Source organism: Loxodonta africana, chromosome 5 (genome assembly GCF_030014295.1).
Source record: "Loxodonta africana isolate mLoxAfr1 chromosome 5, mLoxAfr1.hap2, whole genome shotgun sequence".
Taxonomy (NCBI): Eukaryota; Metazoa; Chordata; class Mammalia; order Proboscidea; family Elephantidae; genus Loxodonta; species Loxodonta africana.
Genome location: NC_087346.1, coordinates 22383015 through 22407109, shown reverse-complemented (window position 1 = coordinate 22407109; position 24095 = coordinate 22383015). Strand labels below are relative to the sequence as shown.

General features: G+C 40.9%; 2 protein-coding genes across 5 annotated transcripts in view; one reads left to right on the top strand and one right to left on the bottom strand.

Moving 5' to 3' along the window:
- Positions 1 to 314: 314 nt before the first annotated feature.
- The window catches only part of LOC100656962 (centrin-4), an 88316-nt gene continuing 64535 nt past the window's right edge, over positions 315 to 24095 (bottom strand). Inside the window, exons 2-6 of one of the 3 annotated variants that reach the window (XM_064285377.1) lie at positions 19585 to 19687; positions 3025 to 3171; positions 2478 to 2606; positions 1706 to 1843; positions 315 to 1523 (exon numbers count right to left, since the gene is read on the bottom strand). In XM_064285377.1, the coding sequence (XP_064141447.1) occupies positions 1434 to 1523; positions 1706 to 1843; positions 2478 to 2600 (351 nt within the window). In that variant the 5' untranslated portion in view covers positions 2601 to 2606; positions 3025 to 3171; positions 19585 to 19687 and the 3' untranslated portion in view covers positions 315 to 1433. Of the gene's footprint in view, positions 1524 to 1705; positions 1844 to 2477; positions 2607 to 3024; positions 3172 to 8467; positions 8568 to 19584; positions 20086 to 24095 lie in introns of those variants that run through there. The other 2 variants (XM_064285378.1, XM_064285376.1) reach the window with 2 other exon arrangements.
- On the top strand, positions 8777 to 19594 carry BBS12 (Bardet-Biedl syndrome 12). Of its 2 annotated transcripts, XM_003410429.4 has the most exons (3): positions 8778 to 8909; positions 14632 to 14792; positions 15136 to 19594. In XM_003410429.4, the coding sequence occupies exon 3, from the start codon at positions 15146 to 15148 to the stop codon at positions 17285 to 17287; it is 2142 nt and encodes a 713-aa protein (XP_003410477.1). In that variant the 5' UTR covers positions 8778 to 8909; positions 14632 to 14792; positions 15136 to 15145; the 3' UTR covers positions 17288 to 19594. The 2 variants fall into 2 exon arrangements, with proteins under 2 accessions (XP_023404415.1, XP_003410477.1); XM_023548647.2 differs by lacking the exon at positions 14632 to 14792 and having other exon boundaries at positions 8777 to 8909.

Below are 24095 nucleotides of genomic sequence, written 5' to 3'. Positions count from 1 at the left end.
TGCTTAGCTGTTTGCACCACTCAGGGACTTCTTTAAGTGTGTTAAACAAATAAACAAACCCATTGTCATTGATTCCGACTCATAAGGACCCTATAGGACAGAACCGTCCCACAGGATTTCCAAGCAGTGGCTGGTAGATTTGAGCTACTGGCTTTTTGATTAGCAGACGTAGCTCTTAACCACTGTGCCACCAGGGCTCCCTAAGTGTTTTACCTACTTAAAAATATCTTTTGACAACTTAAAGGCTAAAATATTCACGCAGAAGCATGATTAAAAAAAAGTAGTAGGTACCTTTTTTTTTTTGGACTAGAAAATGGTATACAATTAGGAATGAAAGATACTTTGAAAATACTCAAGAATGTTCATGAATATATGCCATTCTTCCTTTAATCAAATAAGAAAATCTCTCATATGTTGACAAAATAAAACAAAAACTTAGTCTTCATTTCAATGGAGCTAAAAATGTGCAAGGGTGGGGCCTTCAAAGTTACCTTTTCTGTAAGTCTTTCCTGTTCCAAAGACTATTACTTGAGTTTCAGAAAGAGTTTGGTTCTTTCACAGAGAAGAAAGTTAAATTACAAGACAGTCACAGATATGACAATGAGTTAGGAAATGTACACTTAATTGTCCTGAAAGTTTTTATCCATGGGGAGCAGCATAATGAGGAGTAAGAATACAAGCTTTGGAATCATGTTTTATTATCTACGGAAAATTGAGCAATTTTGAAAACCTCTCTGAACTTTAGTTTTCTCATGTGTAAGATGGCACTAATGCCATCAGCTTCCAAGGTTGTTATACGTTAACTGAGATAACATGTAAAATTCCCAGCCCCTGTCCAAGTATAAACCCTACCCATTGCATAGAGGTATTAGATAAGTGCTAACTTCCCTTCTCTTCTGGTCAAGCTTAATGAAATATGGATGATACAAGTGCTGCTTTGAATTTTTTTTTATAACTATAAAAAAATTAGCAAATAACATAGTTGCCAGTTTTATTTAATACTTTACATACTTGAATAACTGATTAAAAAGCAAATGTTCATCAGGTTTTTTAGAGTTGCATTAAAGGAAAATAATAGGGAAAGTAATGGCATGTTTGCCAAATTTCTATTTGGGTGTGGGGCCAAGTTCATTAAACTTAAAACAAACTTCTAAGTCTTTGGAACCTGAGGCTTTAAAAATAGCAGTTGAAATTAATACTGTTCTTGGATTCATAGTTAAAGGGCATCATTCCATTTTCTTTGTTTCTTGATGCCACAGGTTTCACGATATACTGGTAGAAGTATGTCACTTGCCATGTGGCTTAGACATCAAAATGTACATTGTACATATAAACTAAAAATTGAAAAGGAATACATTCAGATATCAAATTACAGAACTCCACAACAAATACGAATTTGTTAACAATTTTCCAAAAAGAACAAAGAAACAGTATTAATAAAGAGTGGTCTTTTTCATCATTCTCAAAAATTCCTCCTCATTTATTGCTCCATCCCCATCACGATCAGCTTCATCAAGCATTTCCTGTAAAACAAAATGTAAATATATGAAATCTATTAAAAAGGAATAATAATATAAATATTCAAATGCATACTTAAAACCAAATTTTGCTTTAAATGTATTTATAAGCACAGGTAAGATAAGAATATAATTATAATAACTCGCATTTGTACAGTTTCATACTACAGAAAGAAAGCAAAATTTACCTGAAGTTCATCATCTGTTAAATTTTCCCCTAGTTCCTTAGCAACCCTCTTGATATTGCTTAGTGTTATGCTTCCTGTATCATCATCATCAAATAATTTGAAAGCCTTCAGTATTTCTTCTTTTTCATCTTTTTCACTCTTTTAAAGAAAAGAAACAACTAAATGTCATTAGTCTTTCATCTATTTATTCTATCAAGCTGGACCTATTAGATCTTTGTGGTCTAGGATAGCAACATATCTGGTAACTGAGCTTAGCTATTGCTCTGCTTTTTAACAATTGTTCTAATGTCCTCACATCTGCTCTCAAGATATTTTAACTCAGGGCTTACTGATGTGAAAGAGGCACACAAAAATGTTAAGTTCCATGAGCTTGTTGTCTCATTTAATGCTTTATCTCCACACTCCCTAAACAGGGAGCTTGTTGTCTCATTTAATGCTTTATCTCCACACTCCCTAAAATAGTACCTGGCAAAAACAGGCACTCAATAAATGTTTGCTGAATTCCAAGGCTTCAAGATCATGGCCCCGTTTTTTCTAACCTACCACATATCCTCATTTCCTAATAAAAAGCCTCTTCTCCACACTGGAAAGTCTTCACATTACCCCCTGAAAACATACCATTCTCATCTTTTATCTTGCTATTTCTATCTAGCCCACTCATCGTTAAATATGTAGATCCAATCCGTCCTTTATGAAACCTCTGATTGCCCCAGCCCAAAAATGTAGAAGGCTATTACGTATATTTCTTTGAAAGGCAAAATCATTACTGTACCATTTTCATACTCATTATGGCAAAAAAATCTTCAAAACCAATGGTGCCAATTCCTCCTTTGTCGATTTCAGCTATCATTTTTTTAATTTCTTCTTTCTTTGGTTCAAATCCTAAAGCCTGCATTGCAATCTGAAATAAGAAACGAATAAATTACAATATGTTGCGATCTCATTCCTAGCTTCTTGATTATCTATTAACTACCAGCTTCTCTCTTTTTTACTACTATAATCTGCTTCCATAAAGATTTCCAGCCTTGGAAATCCTATGGGGTAGTTCTACTCTATCGCTGCGTCAGAATCGACTCAACAGCAATGGGTTTGGTGCCATAGGGTATGTCACCAATACAGCTTCGGCTTGGGCTTACGTGGACAAAGTTTCCTCGTTTATAAAATAAGATTAAAATATTTAACAATTTCCAGGGCACGTGTATGCAGTGAAGAGACCTTATATCAAACTTTCAGATGATGACTGTTAAATGAAGATTTAAAGATTGCCACAAATAAATTTGGCTTTTCAAAGGTTTTAGAATTAGAAATAATCTCAGAACCTTCAATTCTTTCACATCTATGGTTCCAGACCCATCAACATCAAATAAATCAAAGGCCTCTTTAATTTCTTGCTTTTGGGTTTCATTCAATTCAATTTTTGCTGCTCTTTTCTTCCATTGGTCTAAATTTGCGCAGTAATTGGATGCCTGTAATAAAAACACAGGTGGGTGAAAGATAAACTATATAACTGAAAAAGTTACCAGAACTAGACTAATGGATTTTGAACTAATTAAATCTAATAAGCAAACATATTCAAGTATCCGCTTTCTTATCATTAAATAATGAACTTCAAGAATTTTCTCCTTTTCCCCTTGCTAACATTTGCATTTTTAGTTATCAGTGTTTGAATAGAAAGTCTGGTCCTGTTTTTCCACTTAGGTTTTTTCTTAAACGTAATGCCTGTTGAGGGGCAGAAGATGTAAAAGAAGGAACGCTGGAAAAAGCAGACGGTGTTACGTTGAAATATAACTTGGTACTTACTTGGTACATCTGAAAAGCAGCCGTTTAAGGAATATTTAATTTATACCTATAAGTCTTATAATAAAACTTTCTTATTTTGTAGGATATGCTTGACTGGAACATGGTATCCTTTCCTACCTTCTTCTCACACACATTCCGTATACTACAGAGACTGAAAAGTGAAAGACTGCAATTTTCCAGGTGAAAAACTACTCCAGGGATCTAGAAAAAAATAAGTGTTGGATCAGTTATCCCTATTCACCTAATATTTGGAAGACTGAAGCCATCTTTCTGTTGATATTTGCTATTTTCTGCTGGCAAGCAAGGACACAGAGTTTTGGGTTTTTCTGTAGCCTCATTTCAGTATCTCATTTCCAGCTTTGTGTTGAGTAGTATTGGTGGTGGAGGCAGCAACTGGACTCCATGTTCCAGTGTACATATTGTCAGTATAACATGTGTTAAGAGTTGGGTGGCAGCTGTGGTTTCCTTTCCACCCCCCCTCACATTTTAAAAGCCTTTTATTGTGGTGAAGCGCCTAGAACAAAGATTTTACCACTTTAATTATTGCCAAGTATATAAATCAGTGAAACTAATTACATTCACCACCATCTACTTCTAAAAGATATCATCACTCCAGAAACTCAATATCCCCTAAGCAATAACTCCCCATTACCCTCTTCCCCCCAGTCCCTGGTAACCACTAGTAAACTCTGACCTCTATATACATGCCTATCCCAGATATTTCATATAAGCGGTTGTTGTTCTTAGATGCCGTCGAGTCGGTTCCGACTCATAGCGACGCTGTGCACAACAGAACGAAACACTGCCGGGTCCTGCGCCATCCTTAGAATTGTTGTTATGCTTGAGCTCATTGTTGCAGCCACTGTGTCAATCCACCTCGTTGAGGGTCTTCCTCTTTTCCGCTGACCCTGTACTCTGCCAAGCATGAAGTCCTTCTCCAGGGACTGATCCCTCCTGACAACACGTCCAAAGTATGCAAGATGCAGTCTCACCATCCTTCCTTCTAAGGAGCATTCTGGTTGTACTTCTTTTAAGACAGATTTTTTTATTCTTTTGGCAGTCCATGGTATATTCAACATTCTTTGCCAAGAGCACAATTCAAAGGTGTCAATTCTTCTTCAGTCTTCCCTATTCATTGTCCAGCTTTCACATGCATATGACAATTGAAAATACCGTGGCTTGGGTCAGGCACACCAGAGTCTTCAGGGTGACATCTCTGCTCTTCGGCACTTTGAAGAGGTCCTTTGCAGCAGATTTACCCAACACAATGTGTCTTTTGATTTCTTGACTGCTGCTTCTGTGGCTGTGGATTGTGGATCCAAGTAAAATGAAATCCTTGACAACTTCAATTTTTTCTCTGTTTATCATGATGTTGTTCATTGGTCCAGTTGTGAGGATTTTTGTTTTCTTTATATTGAGGTGCAATCCATACTGAAGGCTGTGGTCTTTGATCTTCATTAGTAAGTGCTTCAAGTCCTCTTCACTTTCAGCAAGCAAGGTTGTGTCATCTGCATAACGCAGGTTGTTAATGAGTCTTCCTCCAATCCTGATGCCACATTCTTCTTCATATAGTCCAGCTTCTCGTATTATTTGTTCAGCATACAGATTGAATAGGAATGGTGAAAGAATACAACCCTGACGCACACGTTTCCTGACTTTAAACCAATCAGTATCCCCTTGTTCTGTTTGAACAATTGCCTCTTAATCTATGTACAGGTTTTCAGGAGCACAATTAAACGTTCTGGGATTCCCATTCTTCGCAGTGTTATCCATAGTTTGTTATGATCCACACAGTCGAATGCCTTTGCATAGTCAATAAAACACAGGTAAACATCCTTCTGGTATTCTCTGCTTTCAGCCAGGATCCATCTGATATCAGCAATGATATCCCTGGTTCCACGTCCTCTTCTGAAGCCAGCCTGAATTTCTGGCAGTTCCCTGTCAATATACTGCTGCAGCCATTTTTGAATGATCTTCAGCAAAATTTTGCTTGCGTGTGATATTAATGATATTGTTCTATAATTTCCACATTTGGTTGGATCACCTTTCTTGGGAACAGGCATAAATATGGATCTCTTCCAGTCAGTTGGCCAGGAAGCTGTCTTTCATATTTCTTGGCATAGACTAGTGAGCACCTCCAGCGCTGCATCTGTTTGTTGAAACATCTCAATTGATATTCCATCAATTCCTGGAGCCTTGTTTTTTGCCAATGCCTTCAGAGCAGCTTGGACTTCTTCCTTCAGTACCATCAGCTCCTGATCATATGCCACCTCTTGAAATGGTTGACCATCGACTAATTCTTTTTGGTATAATGACTCTGTGTATTCCTTCCATCTTCTTTTGATGCTTCCTGCATCATTTAATATTTTCCCCATAGAATCCTTCACTATTACAACTCAAGGCTTGAATTTTCTTCAGTTCTTTCAGTCTGAGAAACGCCAAGCGTGGTTTTCCCTTTTGGTTTTCCATCTCCAGCTCTTTGCACATGTACATATAAGTGGAGTCACACAATATTTGCCCGTTTGTGACTGACTTATTTTACTCCGCATAATGTTTTCAAGGTTCATTCATGTTGTATCATTGTATCAGGACTTCATTTCTCTTTATGGCTGAAGAATATTCCATTGTATGTATGCAGTACATTTTATTTATCCATTCATCAGTCCACTAGTTTTTAATCATCTTATTTGCTGTATTCGATTCCTTTTGGCTAAAGAGTAGTATTTACTTCCAACACTGAACCTAAGTGATGTGTAGTAGGCTAGTGAACAGTCTCACTTTCACTATCACTAGCATCCTTAAATGACCATTTACTTTTGTTGAAGCACTACCAGCACACACACAAAAAAACCGAACCCATTGCCGTTGAGTCAATTCTGACATGGTGACCCTAAACGACAGTGCAGAACTGCCCCACAGGGTTTCCAAGGAGCAGCTGGTGGATTCAAACTGCTGACCTTCTGGTTAGCAGCTGAGCTCCTAACCACTACTACCAGCACAGGCACCCATTATCTAAGATAGAAATCTTAACTTCTCCCTTTTCCTCACCCCACATCCAAATTCCGACCAGTTTATTTTAGATGTACCTCCTAGAGAGGTTTTGAATCTGTCCTTCCATCCCATCCTTACTGAAACTGCCTTAGTTCTGCTATATCCTACCTGGATCACTGCAAGTTTCCTAATTAGCCTCTCTGACTCCAGTCTTCAGCCTCCCAGTGCATTTCCTACGTCCTTGCTTTTCTGAAATGCAACTCTGTGCCTGTTATTCTCCAGCATACATTTTTTAAAGGTTCTGAACTGCTTCACAACAATAATGTACAATCTTTCGTGGCCTTTGTTCCTTATGCCAAAAAAGCTCTCTCTCCTCCATCTTTACCTGGTCAAGAAGTTCACATGTCTTCTTCTCCCTTCATCTTCTCCAGGGTACTTTAGGTTAGGCTCTCCTCCTGTGTGCTCCTACAAACATTCTGTACTGCTCCATCGAAGCCCTTTTCACTCTCTATTGTAATGGTCTATTTACCTCTCTTTTCTCCCTACTAGACTGTGACAGCAGTTACTTGACAGCAGTGCCATTTTCTTTGTCATACCTGAAACCCTAGCAAATGAGCACATAACCAGTCCTCAGTAATGTTTATTGAACAATAATGTTTTAAAAGCCTATTTTCTGATCAAGCTGAACCTTTGTATAATCTATTATTGAGATTCCACTAGATTAATTTCTTTTTTCGTTCAAATGAGTGTGGCTAAGTCTCACCTTAACTATTCCCACTTTTTTTTTTTCATTTTCTTAATTTAAAATCTGTGTGTTGTAGGCATTCACTCCCAAGTATGGGAAAAACATACTTCACTCCTTCATTTAGTCAATATTTATTTGCATCTAGTAGGTACCAGGAACACAATGATATAAAATAAAAATCTTAAAGAAAATTCTAGAAGTGTGAATTGTATGATTTTGAAGTTCTAAGAAAACATAAGCTGATTTGACTTAATAATTACATTTTTAGAGATCCAAACAGTTGAGAGATTTCTAAAACTATTTAACTGGCTTTTGAGTTTTATTCCCTCCACCCCCAAAAGTGAAAAACTTTATGTAACTATAGGCCAATTTATTCAGCATTGATAGTGGAGTAAATGAAAGTCACTGGTTAGCCAGTATGCTGTTGAAACAGTTGCCTATCACTAGATATTTAAATTACACCAAGTCAGTTGTTTCTAAGTCTAAAGGGGCACAAATCAAGGGTCTTGGAGCCCTGGTGGTGCAGTAGTTAAGAGCTTGGCTGCTAACCAAAAGATCAATGGTTTATCAGCTGCTCCTTGGAAACCCTATGGGGCAGACCTACCCTGTCCTACAGGTTCACTATGAGTTGGAATCGACCTGTAGTCAATGGTTTGTTTATTTGTTTATTTTTAATTATAAAAGCAAAGTGTCTACTGTATTTGATTGGCCCCTCTAGGGATGCTCAAAAATAATTAAGAGGAGACACAGTCTCTGTCTCTCTCGTAATTCCATTTGAAGCTAACATTCTGGGAAATTATTTAAAAAATAAAACTATAGACTTCTGAAAGATGAATCCTGGTTCCATTATAAACAAGGCATGGGTACAATAAGGAGACAGTAAGAGGGGCAATCTGCTTTACAAGCCTTTTGCAAACAGCTTCACAGAGGACTAGCCTGGGACAAACCTGTCAAAGAAATGGACAGAGATCCATGAATGCCACCAGACCGCTTCTCCCAAGGAGAAGCAGTTAGCCTAAAAGACCTACGGAATGATGGGGAAGATGAAGGGAAAAATTAATTGGAGGACCGCTCTTCTCTGTGGCAACACGCGGAGAGTTTACTAACGACACCAGAGGATCATGAAAAGGGAACGAATAATGCATTTATAAAATCGCTACATTACTCTGGGGAGAAACTTCAGCCCCAGCCCCAGTTCCAGGAGGATGTTTGAGCTTCGCACTCACCATGCCCCCAACCGACGCCCTCGGCCGGGACGCAGCGCCGCCTCACCCTCCCGCCGCTCTGCCCAACCGTAACCTCCACAGCTGCGAAGCTGTTGCTAAGGCCGCTCTCACGCGCCCGCCCACCCAACGCCCTTACTGATTGATAATCACTCCATCCAATAGGCAAAAAGAGAAGGTTCTTGAGCCAGCCCCCCTCTGTCTACTCTGTACCAATAGCGTGTCGCTCCCGCCTTTCCCGAGCTGAACTTTCCTCTCTGGTTTCTTAGCGACCAAACCAGCCGACCCAGCCATATTGACCCCTCCCCTCGCACATGCGCAAACAGTGGACGGGGAAGTGGACGCGGGGAAGGGGGCGCGTTCGCCTGGGCGCGTTCGCAGCTTTCTGGTCCTGCACCCAGCCAGGACCGACTCGACCCTGTGTAGGGATGGAGAAAGGAGAGAGGTTAGTAGCGAGGCGCTTCCACCTCCACCGACTGCTAAGGCTTGATGAAGACATGGGGTGTGGGGGGGGAAGCCTTTGTTTGTCTTTCTGACCTCTTGGAGCTGGGGAAAGGATTAGAATCTCCAGCCTGGTGGGTTTTAGGGGAATTGACCCAGGCTAGTTTTATCATCTGGCTGGGATTATTTTCCGCGCCTCTGGGCATGCCTGTATACCTCCACAATGCCTAGAGCATGGACTTTTGCCACTCTTCCACCCTGGTTTGGGCAGGGCTTCAGGGTCCAGTTGCCGTGTAGTGGATTCCGACTCGTGGCACCCCCACGTGTATTAGAGTAGAACTGTCCTCCGTAGGGTTCTCAACAGCTTTTTTTTTTTTTTTGAAAGTGGATCACCAGGCACCACTGGGTGCACTTGAACCTCTGTTAGATTAGCAGCTGAGCGAGTACTTAACGATTAGTACCACCTAAGGACTCCACTATGGAGCCCTGGTGGCACAGTGGTTAAGAGCTTGGCGGCTAAGCAACAGGTCAGCAGTTGGAATCCACCAGCCGCTCCTTGGAAACGCTTTGGGGCAGTTCTGCTCCGTCCTATAGGGTCAATGAGTTGGCATGGCAATGGGTATTACGGTTGGAAGCCCTGGTGGCTTAGTGGTTAAGAGCTACGGATGCTAACCAAATGTTTGGCAGTTCGAATCCACCTTGGAAACCATATGGGGCAGTTCTGCTCTGTCCTATAGGGTCACTATGAGACAGAATCTACTTAAAGGCAACAGTTTTTAAGGACTCCACTGAAGCCCTGGTGGAGTTGTGGTTAAGAGCTCGGTTGCTAACCAAAAGGTCAGCAGTTCGAATCTACCAGCCACTCCTTGGAAACCCTGTAGGGCAGTTCTGCTCTGGCCTATAGGGTCACTATGAGTTGGAATCCACTTGATGGCAACGGGTTAAGGACTCCTCCAAGAAGCCCAGCTGGTGCCGTGTTTAAGTGCTCTAGTAACTGAAAGGTCAGAGGTTCAAACCCAGCAGCCGATCCCACGGGAGAAAAGACATGGTGGTCTGTTGGGGTAAAAATTTCAGCCTAGGAAATCCTGTGGGACAGTTCAACCCTGTCCTATAGGGTTGCTGTGAGTCCGTATCAACTAGAGAGCACACAACGACACAAGGACTCGTCTGGCTGGATAGGCGTGGGGCAGTGATTTGGTAGGAAAGAGGTGAGTATGGGGACAGCTTTTACTTAACTGTGTGTTTATTTGCTGCAGACTCCTCCTCCCCACCCAAGAGATCTGGCTGGTTGTTCAGCCACATCAAGTGTAGCCACATCAAGTGTAGATCCTCACTCCTGAGTAGGCCACAGGTAGCCTGATAATCCGGTTGAACTCTGAGGCGTAGATGCCCATGTAACTGCTGTAAGCCAAAGCAAACTCTTGTCCAGAGGGAGAGACCTGATAATTTTGGCCAGTCCTGCTGAACTTGGCCAAAACCCATCCCATTGCCATTGAGTCGATTCCAACTCACAGGGACCCTATAAGACAGAGTAGAACTGCCCTATAGGGTTTCCAAAGAGCAGCGGGTGGATTCGAACTGCTGACCTTTTGGTTAGCAGCTGTAGCTCGCCATACCTGTTAACCACTGCCACCAGGGCTCCGAACTTGGCCCAGGACCAGCTAAAAGAGTGGGGGAGAAGGACAGTGATAGAAAAGAGCCCTGACTTCCTGGTAGGAAGGAAGAGGTGATATAGCCTCTTAAAACTGACAAAAACACAGCAGGGCCTTTTAGGCTTGCTACAGTGCCTCCTCTGGAGTGCTGGTGGCTGCAGCGGTTAAGAGTTGGGCTCCTAACTAAAAGGTCAAGCCATGCCTTCTCTAGAGTAAATATTTTCTAAAAATCATACTGGACTCTCCAACAGTGGATTCAGGAAGAATATTCAGTTCTGCCTGGTCTTTTTCCTTTGTCTCACTTATCTCATTGAAGTTGGAGCAAGAAAAATGTGCAAACTACATTCTTGAAACAGTCTCCTAAATCACTTTTCATGGTTTGGTAGCTAGAAACATGGCACATTTTCCAAAGCCATCTGCCTGCCATATTCACATTATATCCCAAGCTGTGTAGTTTTGTATGTTACTTAACCCTTTGTTGTTGCTGTCAAGTCAGGGTCTCACTTATGGCAACCCCATGCACAACTGAACATTAGGCTTCTAGAACATAGATAAGGTTGTTCTAATTTTAGAAGTGATTTTACTGCATGAAGTTACCCCCTAAAACCAAACCAAGCCACACCCACTGCCTTTGAGTGGATTCTGACTCATAGCAACCCTATAGGACAGACTAGAACTGTCCCGTAGGATTTCCAAGGTTGTAAATCTTTACAGAAGCAGACTGCCACATCTTTCTTCTGAGGAGCAGCTGGTAGGTTCAAACCATTAATCTTTGGGTTAACAGCCGAGTGCTTTAACCACTGTGCCACCAGCGCACCTTGAAGTTACCCCAGTCGGAATTAAAATGATGTAAATTCAAGATATTTTGTGAATTAATGCAATTTTCAGCCAGTTAACTGTAATATATTGATTTTTCAGGCCATTAATCTCATCTGGAAAGTTGTTCTTGCTTGGCTTTAAGGTCATATACTTTGTCTTTAGTATGAATATTAAAGAGAGTTCTGAGACCCAGAAACAAATAGTGACCGAGTCCTATGTACCCAACTGGATTCTAATTTCTAGACTGTCTCTTACTCTCCTGAATCAAGTTTGATTTCATGGCAGTTAAAAGGCTGAGCAGTATGTTAATCTACTTTTTCATCATTCTGTGATTTAGGCCCTTGATATCTGGGGTATTCTAGTTAAAATGGTTGTTTAATGATAAGCTCAGATTCCAATTTCCAGGCTTTGGGTAGAAAGTACTCGGTCTTGAAAAACAGCTGTTATTAATCTGATTGTACTATAGAATAATAATAATAATCTAGGAAAATATTAAGCCTACTGGCACTCTTAAATCCACCGAAGTAATTTAATGCTTTTTATGTGTCATGCACTGCGCCAGCTACTGGGTGAGTTTGAAGGGAATTGAGTGCAGAGTGTAAAGATGAGTAAAACCAAGGAACCCACAGACTAGTGAGGGAGATAGGCACAAACTTAAATAGCACAGTTGTGTTTTGTTTTTAATACAGAGTGCCAAGTGCTTTAGAAGATACATGTAGAAAGTGCTTTCGGAGCACAGGAAGAAAGAGTACTCCTCAATGGGCCACTGGAGAAGCCTGTAGAAACTGTGGCATTTGAGTTAGGTATATAGCATTTTCCCAGGTGAAGAAAGGACTAAAAAAAAAACTTGTTGCCAGTGAGTCCATTCCAACTCAAAGCGACCCTATAGGACAGAGTTAGAACGGCCCGATAGGGTTTCCAAGGAACAGCTGGTAGATTCCAGTTGCTGACCACCAGGGCTCTGAAGACAGGATGGGATATTCAAACCAGAGTATATAGCATATTTGAAGTGAAAGTAAATGGTGTATGTTCTGGTGTGTCTAGATCATGGGGTATCTTAGTTACCTAGTGCTGCCATCATAAAAAATACGAGTGAGTGGCTTTAAAGAACAGAATTTCATTTTTCTCACAGTCCTGGAGGCCAGAAGTCCAAATCAGGGTCTTGGCTGTGTCAAGCCCTTCTGTGGGCCCTCTCCTGGTTTCTGGTGGCTGCTGCAGTTCCCTGGCGTTCCCTTGCTGCTTACAGTTGTGTGTGTATCACGTGGCGTCTCTCCCTCTCTGTGTGTAGCTGTGACTATAAGACATCACTCAGAAACGATTAGGTTTAGGACCTACCCTCCGCTGGCATGACCTCGTTAACATAACAAAATAAAGCCCCTATGTCCAAACAGGGTCATATTTACAGGTACAGGGGTTAGGACTTCCACATTTCTTTTTTGGGGGGAGGGGCACGATTCAATCTATAACATGGGATTTATAAAGAAAGGTGAAAGATTAGTCTGATAAATTAGGTTAAGGTCAGATTATGGGATACCTGTGTTTAGATTCATCTTCCACCTTATAAACTTCAGATAGCTGAAAAACGTGATGGAGTATCAGATGATTATTGAAGCTGAATCCTAAAGTGTATTCTGGTGTTGCATTTTGATGTTGTCTAGGGATATGCCTGAATATATCATGAGTTTTATGTTTATTTTACAGAATTGAAAATTTCACAAAAGAGGATTTGTAACAGTTCAAATAATTCATTATATATTGTCCTTGGCTGTACTAATTTTTCTCCTTAGTTCTTGAAAGCCTGTAGGAAGCCACTCTTAAGGAGTAGTTGTGTTATAATCCTGGTCACCTTGAGGTGTATCTTGAACTGTGGTGCTCTTCATCTTTGAGGATGAATCTAGGTACAGCTTTACCCATGCAGTGACCAGTATTGGAGGAAAAGCAAAAATCTAAGAGTTATTTGCTTTTCGACATCTGGAACATAAAATATTGTGATAAATAATACTACTTGAAGAATCATAAAGTCTTAGAGTTTGAAGAGAAGTTTATGTTACCTGTAATCTTACCTCCAGTACTTTAAATAACGGGGAGGTCACCCCTCACGAGACAGGTGATTTTATTATAAACAGCTTTGTCAATTAAGAGACTTCCTGTTCAAAAGTTAGTTTTATTGGGCTAAAGTCTTTCTCTTGTAATTTCTTCCTATTAATGTTAGGTGTGATTTCTGAAATATTACAGGGAATAAGTCTACTTGCACTTGAGCTTCCCTTAAAGTAATACCTGTGTTTTTTTCTGCATAATCTAATCAGTTACCAAATCCATCCCTTCCCCTCCATTCCGCATCCACTTTTCTCACCCAGGTAACTACAGAAGCTTCTTAACTGGCCTCTTTACCTCCAGTCTGGCACTTGTCTAATCAGTCCTCTATACCGTTAGCAAGTGGTCTTATTATCCAAAACACAAATATTATTATTGTTATTAGAGCTAACACTGACAAAGCACTATGTACCAGGCACCATTCTAAGCACGTTTACTCCTCATAATAACCCTATGAAGTAGGTTCTACTATTATCTCCACTTTTTAGATGTGGAAACTGAGGAGCAGAGTAGTTAAAAAACTTGCTGAAGGCTACACAGCTAGTAAACGGTAGACTCAAGTTCAAACCCAGACTTCTAGATTCAGAGTACATGCCTCAAGCACTACGTTAGCCTGTCTCTTAATCTGTGCATATTTCATCCTTAATTAAAATACTTTAGTGGTTCCCATTCCAGGATCAAGCCTAAGCTCCTTGGCATGGCACACAATGCCCTTCATGGTTTGACCCCTTTCCTCTTCTAGAGCTTCATCTCCCGCCATTCCTCATTATTTTCTTTATATTCCTGTAAAACCAAACTACTTGTGTTATCCCATTATGTGGTGTTTTTTCACATGTATGTGCATTTACTATCACCCCTTCAATTTGCTAACTCAAGTTTTTCTTCAAGATTCAGCTCAAGGATTGCCTTTTTTCTGGAAACATACTGCCTGCATGATCCACTTCCCCTGTTATAATAAGTGCTTGTGATGGTTAATGTTAAGTGTCAACTTGGCTAGGCCATGATTTTCGGTGGTTTGGCAGGCTTTATGTAATCATCCTCCATTTTGTGATCTGTTGTGAGCAGCCATTTAGTTGGAAGGAGAGTTTCTCTGGGAGTGTAGCCTGCATCTAGTATATATATGGATGTTCCAGCAAAGCTTGCTCTCTCTTTCTGATCCAGCATTCGTCTCATCATCCTCTGACCTCTGTCTCTTGGGATGTGAGAAGCCTTCAGCCTGCTGCCTAACCTGCAAATTTGGATTTGCCAGCTCCTGCAACCCTGTGATCCAGCAACCTGCCACCTGACCGGCAGATTTTGAGTTTGTCAGCCCCTATAACCACGTGAGTCAGGGGCCTCCAGCCTGTTGCTTGACCCATGGATTTGGGACTTGCCAGCCACCACAATTGCATGAGCCATTTCCTTAAAATCAATGTATATGTATGTATGTGTACACATCACTGGTTTTGCTCTCTAGAGAACCCAGCCTCAGACAGTGCTCCTCCTCTGGGCCGCCATAACTTTATTGTTAATATCATTATAATACTGTATCATGGCAGCACATTTAGCAGAAATTTTATATGCCAGAAACTCCTCAAAGTCAGGGACTATAGTTTATTTTTCTTTCTCTGTAGCATTTATAACCATAAAGTACACTAAAGTTCCAAGTTTTTATTGTTTTTGCAGATGATGATTCATGGTGATGGCTTGCAAGGTCATAAACAAAAGAAGGCACGTGGGACTTCAGCAGCTTTCGTCGTTTGCAAAAACAGGAAGAACTTTCCTAGGCCCAGTAAAATCATCCAAATTTATCATAGATGAAGAGTCTCATGAAAGCGTGTTAATCAGTTCACCGGTAAGGCTTCTTGAAAGTTTGGATTTAACCAGTGCAGTGGGACAACTTCTCAACGAAGCAGTTCAAGCACAAAATAGCACATACGGAACCGGAACCAATACTCTCTTGTTTTTTGTTGGTGCATGGAGCAGTGCTGCTGAAGAATGCCTTCATCTGGGTGTCCCCATTCCAGTAATAGTTTCGGTAATGTCAGAAGGCTTGAGCTCTTGCAATGAAGAGGTAGTTTCCCTCCAAGTACCTGTCCATAATCTATTTGACCATGTAGACAACACAAATACATTTTCTGGTCTTGAAACACCTAGTGTCAATTTGTACCCTTTTCTACAAATCCCTTCAGATACTGGTTTGATACAGAAAGAGCATGAACTCAAAGATGTCTCTCAAACAATGACCATTTACAGTCTCTCTGGGAGACCTGTTAAATCATGTAAACTCTTCAGATCTCAGGCTAAGGTTGAAGCAGATAAAAACGTATTACAAACTCTACAAACCCTGATAAACAGTCGGCATGCAAACACCAGCTGCAGAAAGTCAGTACTAATCCACAGTAGGCATTTTAATAGCACAGATAATAATCAATGGATAAGCAACCCAGGTGGTTTTTTAGAACAACCTGGTGCAGCTACTTCCAAAACTCACAGTTGTAATGACTTGGTAGAGTTGGCAGTGGGCTTGAGTCATGGAGATCACAGCAGCATGAAATTAGTAGAAGCAGCAGTACGGCTGCAGTATCAAAATACATGTATGCAACAAGGTAACGGTACCACAGCATTCACGTTTGACGTTTCAAGAATCTTCACTTGCTGTTTGCCAGGTGTACCTGAAACTTACACTTGTGTCTGTCCAGGATATATCACTCTTGTATCAATATCTAGTACTACTCTGATCAAAGAACTGAAGGATCAGCCTGTCCGGGTAGTTCTTGTTCAAGGTGACCTTACAGAGAATTATTGCCACCTGGGATTTAATAAGTCTACAAATATTAAAACAGTATTGGAAAGCATGAAAGTTAACCAAGACAGTGCAGAAGAACTGTGGGCAAATCATGTATTACAGATACTAATCCAGTTTAATGTGCACCTTGTCCTGGTACAAGGAAATGTATCTGAACACTTAAATGAAAAATGCATGTATAGTAAACGGTTGGTGATTGGGTCAGTGAATGGCAGTGTGATGCAGGCTTTCGCAGAGGCTACAGGAGCAATACAGGTGGCCTACATTACACAAGTGAATGAAGACTGTGTGGGCAATGGGGTCTATGTGACCTTCTGGAAAAGCATTCCCTTAGATATTGTGGATAAGAAAAACAGAATGGCAATCTTGTTAAAAACAGAAGGCATTAATTTGGTTACAGCAGTGTTGACTGGCCCAGTCACCGCACAGATGCAGACCAAAGAAGATAGGTTCTGGACTTGTGCCTATCGTCTGTATTATGCTCTAAAAGAGCAAAAGGTCTTCCTTGGAGGTGGTGCAGTTGAATTTTTGTGTCTTAGCCATCTTCGAATTATTGAAGAAAAATCTCTGAAAAAAGGAAACCACGCCTGTTCATGGAGGCTTCGTCATAGTTCCTCTTGGCTGGCTTCGTCTCTAGCATTATACAGACCAACTGTGCTTAAAAGACTGGCAAATGGATGGCACAGATACCTTTCAACTCTCATGTATAACACTGCCAGTTATTCATCAGAATTTGAAGCTGGCACATTCGTTCAGCAGCATCTACAAAAAGCTATAGACTCTGGCTCTCCATCATCTTATATCTTGAATGAATATAGTGAACTGAATAGTGGAGTTTTTAATTCAGGCATTTCAAGTAAATTGGAGCAGATTCCAAGAGTTTATGACACTGTTACACCAAAGATTGAGGCGTGGCGCCGAGCATTGGATTTGGTACTGTTAGTACTTCAGACAGACAGTGAAATTGTTACGGGACATGGACACACACAGTTAGGTTCACAAGAATCAGAGGGCATTTTATTTTTGTAGTACTACTGACTAAATCTTTGGAAAATAGTCTTTTGTATTGTATCATGTTTATAATAAATTTAACAGTAGCTTAGTCATAGTACCTAAAATGCCAGGTTACCAGGAAGAAAATAATTTATGTCTGTCAATAACTATGCAGGGTCTGAAATTTTACCCTACTCATAAACTAACAGGTTAGCCTGTTACTGTTCCATGGGATGCTACAGAAGACATGAGACAAAGAAATTTATTATTCACACAAAAGCAGTAGTCATAACTTCATATTGGTTTGTGTCAGTTCCCCAATACCTTAAGTTCCATGGGAGCAATACGAAGGGCCAGTGATTGGAAGCCTGCACACAGTGAGCTGCATTATAGAAGAGGAATGCTGAGCTTGGGCGTTATTACCTCATCCCTCAACATTGATTGCTGTAAGCATAACCCTGAGACATGGACTGTGTAAAGATCAGTCAGGGCCTTGCATTCTTGGCATACCCAGAAGTATAGGGATGCTCAGGGCCTATGGTAATAGCCTCTTCCAACAATCCACCCCTCAGGATGACATTTTCTTGGTCGAACTTGAATTTTCATGTGAGTAAGCCACTCATTAATCTGATCAGTAGAGGTTGTTTGGTCACTACCAAAACCATTCAATTCATCTCATGTAACGATTAATTAAGGCAACTGTCAACAGTATCCTGAGCAACATGAAGAAGCCAGTCTAGTATTGTTTTACAATTATGTTCCCCAGGGACCTGGATTCAGTCAGCTATGGTTAAGTCCCAAGGAGGACCAATGGATTTTTTTATTAGGCAGCCAGGGTGTAGTCTAAGGCCAATTTATTTTCCATTATGACTTACACAAGGGAGCTTTGACTGACCCATCTTTGGTGTCATTGCCAGTAATTACGAGGGGGCAATAGCTGGGCCAGAAGGCAGCCGTATCCCCAATGGAGAAACATTCCATGCTCCGTTTTCCCCACATACAAGTGCCATAACCCGAAGGGGCCCAGGTCACTCTTGTTCAACCTGATTTAGATCACCATTATATAAGTTTAAGTCATATGAGTACCAGCACTGAGTAGTTTAGCCTCGATTGTCATACATGGCATAATCCAAGACCATTCAGACACTAAGAGAAGTAGATGATCAGATTGAAACAAGGTTGTCTGTATATGCTGTCATGTAGGAGCTGTCATTAATAACATTATGCATTGTTTCCATTACTCAAACAGTCTTAAGGTATAGTGCCTCCTTTTTGGTTGTGGGGGACCAAAGAGGCAATAGTTGTTTATTTGACTGCCAGTGGGATTGAGTGCTGTAAATGTGTCCAAAACAGTCTTAAGAAACTTTACTTGGCAAGCCCAACCCAGTGCCGTCTTGGCAAGCAGGGCCCTGAATTTTTGGAAGGCCTATCAGCCACCCCTGCTGGTGGCAGTGTGATAACACCACAGTCAAGACTATTGAGACTGAGACTTCTGACTTATCAACCACTGGTTCATGGTCTATATGCTGAAAACTTTAGGCATGAGAGAGTAGAGCACTTGCACTGCATCCTGAGCCATCCACTGGTAGCAGATGACAGGGAGTTTGTCTCATTTCTCAACGTGTGGCAATGTCCTGAATGGGAGAATCTCCGCTGACACTTTATGAACATTTACAGTATGAACACATAACACATCGATACCAATTACATATTTTCATATCAATAGTCATTGACTTGGCCCAGAGGGGCCCACCCACAGCGTCATCTTTTTCTTAACTGCAAGTTTTTCTCCAACCGTATTAGTTTAGTCACTTTTCCCCCTATGGGAACATGGACCAAGAAATTTGAACACACTGGGGGATACAACAGCTCCCAGGAAATTATCATCTCCCTGGATGGGAGCTCAGAAAGGAGCAGAGGGTTGAGGGAGGCATTCAAGGAGGTTTTGTTTCCCTTTTGGCTACTATAAAGTCCTTTGTCTCTGACCCAGGGGTTTCATGTCTTCTGCCATCATCCCATGAAACTGTAACAGGCTAACTGTAAGTAGGGCAAAATCTCAGACCTTGCATGATTATTGACAGTTCTAACAATGAGGATAAGATGCTGACCTGGCCAATTTTTCTGGAAAAGAAGGCTCCCCTGGGATGGGTTAGGAGTTATGGGAAGACTCCCTGGAACCCAGAAGTGAATGCTCTTGCCCAAGTGATGGGAAGGGGGGAGGGAACTAAGGGATCTCCCACCCCACACCACTTGTTAATGTTCAGAGGTTAAGCAGGCAGAGGTAGGATTAAAAACAAGCCACTGAAATAGTGCTTTGGTCTTTGCTTACTCACCTCTGGGTGGGAGAAGGAAGGATGTTATGACAATGAGGTAGGAAGCCCCAGGACCCTAGACAAGAAATTTGGCCATGGCTCCTGTGTCCTGGGGTCCCAAAAGCTGAAACAAATAGTGTAAGCAATGAGGAAAAAGGTTTGGGTAGACTGAAAATAGAAGTTTGTTGAGCCCAAGTGGGCAGCTGCTCAAAACCAAAAATGTAAAACTTTGCTACTGGCATGGAACAGCTCTGTCCTTCCATACCCCTTGATGGCACCCTCCCCCTCTACCCTGACTTTAGCTGCTTGAAGGAAAAAGAAGAGTGTGCTGGGGAACTTTGGGTGAGAAAGTGACTAAGATTTTTACAGCTGTTGGATATAGGTGTCCAGGTCACCATCTTACCCAGTCCCATGGAGAAGGTGATAATGGGGACAGGCGTGACCAAATGCTGTGAGGAATGTGGGGCAGTGAGGAACTGCAGTGGTGTATGTGGTGGGACAAAAAGATCCCGAACCTAGGTGCTCTCCAGACACTGGGGAGAGCGTAGGGGAGAAGCCAACACCAGAGCTTCATGTTGGCTGTTATCAGTCCTCTATGCTCCCCGAGTCCACTAGGGCAGCACAGAGCCCCTGATGGATGCCTATACACATAGTGGGTTGTGTTACAAGAGAGGAACACTGACTTTGGGAGAATCACCACTTTCATAGTAAGCAGAAGCAAGGCTGTTCTTTGTCTAGAGGGAGACATATCATCCAAAAAGTTTGCTCACTGCGAACAGCCGTGAGAAATGGCCTGGGTAAAGAGTGGTCAATACCCAGTAAGAACATGCAGGAATGCTCAGGGACCATGGTGAACTGGACTGCCTGTTTTAACAAAGTCTGTCTTTTATGCTACTTAGGCATAAATTGAACATTATAAGGACTGAAATTACATCTGTGGTTTTTGGAATTGAATATTAGAAGAGCTATGGAAAAATTGTGAATAATAGTATTAACTAAGTTATTGATTACCTGCCCGGTTCCAGGCACTGTTCTAAATTCATTACATATAATATCTCAATTGTTACAACTTCCATTCTCCTCATCTATAAAACTTGCCCAAGGCCTCACAGCTAAGGAACTTTGAACCAAGATTTTATCTGTTTCCAAAGCCTGTATTTGTAAGCATTAATTATGGAATGAAAATTTTTTTCTGTAATGTAACAATAACAGCAGCAACAACCAAAAAAAAAAAAAAAAAAAAGAATAGGTTTTACTTATAGGGCTAATTTAAATGAGTCAGAAAATGTAACTTGGTTCTCCTCATGCTTCAGAATAGTAAAAGAATATTTGTATTATTCTAAATAGATGAATTTTTGTTTTTTGGGTTTGGTGATTCTCTTAAATGTGATCACATGAAAACCTTGGATGTGTATTCATTCCAGTTATGTATACTACCTTTGTTTCAAGTTAGGATAACAAAAATGTTGAGTGTTTTAAACTATTTTTTAAAAATAAAGTGTATTATTTTACCTGTTTTGGTACTGATGCTTTTATTCTTCCTCTGTGTACTGTTAAATCTTAGTTTTTGTTAAAATATTATAAAGATGATGAGAACCACTAATAATGAACTCAGATGCTCAGCTTAATTTATAAAATTTTTTATAATGTCGATGTTTGCATATTTACGAATGCTAAATATTTAATGACACCTTATAATAAATATTTTCCTTTCAAACTAGAAGTCTCACTTTAATGTAGATTTTGACTATGTGTTTTGTTCTCAGATTTTTAAGAACTTTGTATTTTTTGATTTATCAACTATTTTTCCCATTCTTATAATCACAAGAAATACCTCCAAGTTTTAACTATTCCAAGAACTGATCTGTCCTTCCTATAAATTGAGGGTGGCCCTTGGAGTAAACTTGATTCATCTAAGTGTGTTTTCCAGGAAACCTTATCTACAAGCTGGTATACATTTCCCACAAGGCCAGAGCAGTGTTGACATCTTTGTGAAACTGACCTGCCTTTTTAATATTGTAGACTACAAAGAAGTTTGCAGTTATCCTACATTTAGATTGCCCCAACCAAAGAGAAACCTGTTTTCGCAAAGATAAGTGATTCCACTTGTGCCTGGGGTTAACCAGCTCTTCAAAAAGTGATAATCACCCCCGACACTCTTTTAGTTCAAATAGTGAAGTCACTCCTGAGGTTCACCCTTCAGCCAAAGATTAGACAGGTCCATAAAACAAAACGAAACTGAAGGGACACATCAACCCAGCGGCAAGGACTAGAAGGTAGGAGGCACAGGACAGCTGCAATAGGGACTCCAACGTTGAGAAGGGAGAGTGTTGACATGTCATGGGGTTGGTAACCAATGTCACAAAACAATCTGCGTTAAAGGACAGTCTTCTGTCCTTTAGGGTAGCTATGAGTTGGAATCGCTTCGACGGCAATGGGTATGGGTGATGATCTAAGCTCTGAAGAATCACAAAAATATTCAGCACATGCTTTCTTCCAGAAGTACTGAGGGAGGAAAAAAACATTGGAGACAAGTAAAATAGAGCAGAGCAGGAACACTGAGGTAAGGGAGAAGAGAGATTTAGATTGGAAATGGTCAAACTATTTTTTATTATGTTGGGGTAGGGGGAGACCCAGAGGAATAAGATTTCAAAGAATAAGATTGTAGAAATTAAATATATCCTTGAAGGCAAATCTATAGAGCTCTAGGAAACAGCTGGAGGTTGAAAATCTCTAACTCTGGGTAATGCAAATGGTTAACTCACTTGGGTGCTAACTGAAAGGCTGGAGGTTGAAGTCCACCCAGAGGCACCGGGGGTGAAAGGTCTGATGATCTCCTTCAGAAAAATCAACCACTGAAAACCCTATGGACCACAGTTCTACTCTGATAGATGTGGAGTCTCCATGAGTCAAACTCGGCAACAGGTTTTAACCACACGTATTTTAGCTTTGACAAGCACAAATGGGCTACACAAAAAGGTTATATTTTAAGTCCTTCATTAATAGTAGGAGAGAACGCTGGAGCCATGAAACCAAGAAACTGAACCTGACCCATTTCCATCCCCTCAACAGGCGTCTCCCTACTATAATCCACGAGAACCCATGTAGTTTGAACATGAGGGAAAAAGTATCAGTTAATCTCAAATGACCTTAGTAAAAGAGAAAAGATTAAAATTGACCAATGAATATTCCAACAGACAGTAAGAATGCGCCATAAAAAAGAAAAATGAAGCCACAAAGCAAATGAAAATATCTTAAAATGAGTTAAAAGAAATAATTTACATTGGAGTTTTTGAAAGAACAGCACAAATTAGAAATGGAGATCTCAGAAATTAGAAGGCAACAAAAACAAGTTATGAAATAAGCATTGAAGCACCTCAGAGAAGAATTGGGGCTGGCAGAGAAGACAAAAGACAGAAACACTTCAGACTAAATTACAAGTAACACAAGAGCAAATCACTACTGCTGCAAATGTCTATTTTGCTAGGCAGCATAGTAAGTTTCATTTCGTTCCCAGGAACCTAGTAGAGGGAATCTCCTCTCTCACAAACTCTTAAAATTCCATAATAGAGATCTGCGTTGTACCCTTTTTCTAAGGGCCAAACTTTACAAAGGATAACTTTCCTATATAAAGCAGGGGACGATCTAACAGAGTTACTCCTCTGGAACTTTTCAAAGCCATTAACTATTTAAGCTTAGAGGCAGTTCTGGGCTCTTGTCTTTGTTCTACTCTAAAAGGCCTGCGGGAGGGGGAAGACAGTGATGGATCAGAGGAGTCCAGGGCACAGTACCTAGTGGAGTCACACCATGGCAGGGTTTCCACGGTCAAAAACTTTGCAGGCCCGGAAACTGTCAAGATAACTGGATGTGTATTCACTAACTAGATAGTAGACAAGAATTCTTAGGTGAAGGGAAGGACAACACACAATACAGGGGAAGTCAGCACGACTGGACTAAACCAAAAGTTGAGAAGTTTCCTGAATACAACCAAACACTTACAGGGACAGAGTACCAGGGGTGGGGGTTTGAGGACCATTATTTCAGGGGACATCTAGGTCAGTTGGCATAACAAAGTTTATTAAGAAAATGTCCTGTATCCCACTTTGGTGAGCAGCATGTAGGGTCTTGAAAGATGGCAAGCAGCCATCTGAGATGCATCAGTTGGTCCCAATCCACTTGCAGCAAAGGAGAATGAAGAACACCAAAGAAAAAAGGAAAATATGAGTCCAAGAGACAGAAAAAGCCACATAAACAAGAGATTCCATCAGCCTGAGACCAGAAGAACTAGATGGCGCCCAGCTACCAACAATGACCACCTGGGCAGGGAACACAATGTAGAGTCCCTGACAGAGCAGGAGAGGAATGGGGTGCAGGGAGTAAAAAGGCCACACTTAATGGCCTGGCTGAGGCTGGAGGGACCCAGGAAGACATGCCCCGAGACTCTTTGTTAGCCCGAAACTAAAACTATTCCCAAAGCCAACTCTTCAGACAAAGATTAGACAGGACTATAAGACATAAAATGATACTCACGA

Coding starts and splice junctions, on each gene's coding strand:
- BBS12 (XM_023548647.2), top strand. CDS start 15,146: ATGGTGATGGCTTGCAAGGTCATAAACAAAAGAAGGCACGTGGGACTT.